This window comes from Berghia stephanieae, chromosome 2 (genome assembly GCF_034508935.2).
Source record: "Berghia stephanieae isolate SIO BIC M18660-M18661 chromosome 2, UCSD_Bste_1.3, whole genome shotgun sequence".
In the NCBI taxonomy this organism is placed as follows: Eukaryota; Metazoa; Mollusca; class Gastropoda; order Nudibranchia; family Aeolidiidae; genus Berghia; species Berghia stephanieae.
This window is the reverse complement of record NC_088361.1, coordinates 7,429,641-7,432,140: the sequence shown is the minus strand read 5'-3', so window position 1 is coordinate 7,432,140 and position 2,500 is coordinate 7,429,641. Positions and strand designations below refer to the sequence as shown.

The following is a 2,500-nucleotide window of genomic DNA, read 5'->3' as shown; positions in this document are numbered from 1 at the left end:
ACACCAATAATCTTAATCAAGATACCCCGAAATGACATTGCGTGGTGCGTCACACACGGTGAGACTGTAATAGTACGCTATATGTATATATACATATTTAATATATATACAATGTATATATAGATAGATAGTTCGAAGATGATGCCACTCAGGTCTTTGTTATTGTTTTTTGCCATCCGCGTTTATGAGTAATGCTCACTGAACTGTATTAACCAGACTATAAACGTTCATGTTTACACACAGTTGTGTGTGTTGGTCCGTTATACTTCCGGATGGCAATGTTATGAGCTTCTTAGCCAAGATAATACAAGATATATATATATATATATATATATATATATATATATATATATATATATATGTGTGTGTGTGTGTGTGTGTGTGTGTGTCTCTGTGTGTGTGTGTGTGTGTGTGCAAAATTAATAATTCCTGCTAATGTTTTAGCACGACGACACTATTGATAATGGTATCCAATATCGTCGATATTTTGGTCTGTTTAATCGATAATTCTCGATATTTGCAAAAATCGAACAAAGACTAATCACTATCCCTTGCTAGCTTTTTGTGTCGTTTTACCTCGCATACGGAACAAGCCTCAATACAAGTCTTGCGAGCCTCTTCCATTTCCTCCTGCATGTTGGTCTCTTTCTCATTTCTCTGGAGCAGACCCTATCAATGTTAAGTGAGGCATCCTGCAGTGGTATTCAGTTTTGTCTCATTACATTATTCGCTTATCCACTCACACTCGCAAAGCTCATATGATAAAAATCCTGCGTGCCATCATACTCTTCCATTGTAAGCCAGTATTATTAAATTGCGACCTTACAATATAAATATGCTTTTTTTTTCTTGTTTCAGATTGCCTTTGAAGGTATTGCCAATGCTGGGTACATGGGTGACATGGCAATTGATGATGTCAAGGTCACAGACGGACCTTGCCCCGGAGATGACATCGCTGTTCAGGTTGAGATTTCCCCCAACTCTACAGCACTTATTAAAAGTGGTGCTAAGAAACTTCGTCGGAGGCTTAAGAAACGGAAACCATAATGAGATCACAAGCTGGAATTTGCTCTAATTTAACATAAATTTGTGAGCTATATTTGTTATTACTTATAGACCATCTACTTGAAAAATGTATTGGTATCATTCGTGATGAGATGTAAAGAGACATGCTACTTTGATACATCATTGAGTGATAGAACAACTGTGAAACATCTTTAGACTGAACATATTTTTGGATGGATTAGAACATTCGTGTAAATGATGTGTAAATCCTATCTAGATATGAACACGTTTAACCAGTTAATTGTCGTACTCTGGGAAAATACGTATCTAAAAATTTACCCGGAAAACTCGTCCTTCAAATATCAATTGATTTAAATTATGTTCCTCATCTTGGCATAAACTCTCAAACCTGGGACTTGGCGATGTCCCAGCTTTGAGAGTTTTTGCCAAGATGAGGGTCAGTTAAATCAATCGATATTTGAAGGACAAGTTTTCTGGCCAAATATTTAATACAAGATTTTCCAGAGTACGGCATTTAACTGGTTAATTGAATTACGAATCGGAACAGTCACGCAAAGCATCATAATGAAATAAACACAAAATCACATAAATCACAATTTGTTTTCATCCAATGACTTACACTTGAAATTTGTTGCCATTTCTATAATTTTTAAGAGTGTAAAGGATTAAGAATATTTGCTTTTCATCGAAATACTGTTCGTTAACAATGTTTACTCCAAAGTCTTTTATACAACAAATTTTAATGTCGAAGCCACCCATCATTGAAAATTTCGCTGAAAAGTCTATGAAAGAATGTCAAAACTGACTACAGTTTGACTCCTCGAATTATAATTAAGTGAACTGTTTATTACGGTTCCCATTTTCCCGCAGATTAAGCAAATAATTTAAAATGTAATTCAAGAATGTTGATTCAGTTTTATGAACCATCACTGACTGTTTTGCGTCTGAGAGTTGCTTGACAAGGGAACTGACTCCGTAGAAATTTCTCCATTTTATAATATATGCAGTTCTCTCCCCTATTTGTAGTTTGTAAAAATTGAAGCAGATATTTGATTTAAAAGAAAAAAAGCAAAAAACAAAATGAATTAATGAAGTATCATCTTATGAAGAGTATGTAAGATTATATATGCTTAAAATAGAGAATAAGTATATATATATATATATATATATATAGGTAAATCGGTAAATGTATTGACTAAAGGCAATTTGCCAGTTTCAAAGGATAACATGAAACAATACAAATAACAAGGAAACGAATTGAGCTCGAACAGCAAATATAAACAAACAAACGAATGTAAAACAAAATAAATGATATAAACGGCAAAATAGAATACATCCGGTTTGTGGTCTGATGGTATGACACTCGGCTTGTGGCCTGTAGGTCCAAGGTTTGAGTCTCGCTGTGGGCGAAGCTAAGTTAAGTCCTTCGGAAAATGCTCTTTACTCATTTTCCATCACCGTTTTTAGGTTAAAA

General features: G+C 34.4%; 1 protein-coding gene across 1 annotated transcript in view; it reads left to right on the top strand.

The window, feature by feature from the left end:
* Window positions 1–2,107, top strand: part of LOC144964247 (uncharacterized) — a 113,175-nt gene extending 111,068 nt beyond the window's left edge. The window contains exon 10 of the mRNA XM_078898301.1: window positions 859–2,107. Coding sequence (XP_078754427.1) covers window positions 859–1,047 — 189 coding nt within the window. The 3' untranslated portion in view covers window positions 1,048–2,107. The remainder of the gene's footprint in view (window positions 1–858) is intronic.
* Window positions 2,108–2,500: the final 393 nt, after the last annotated feature.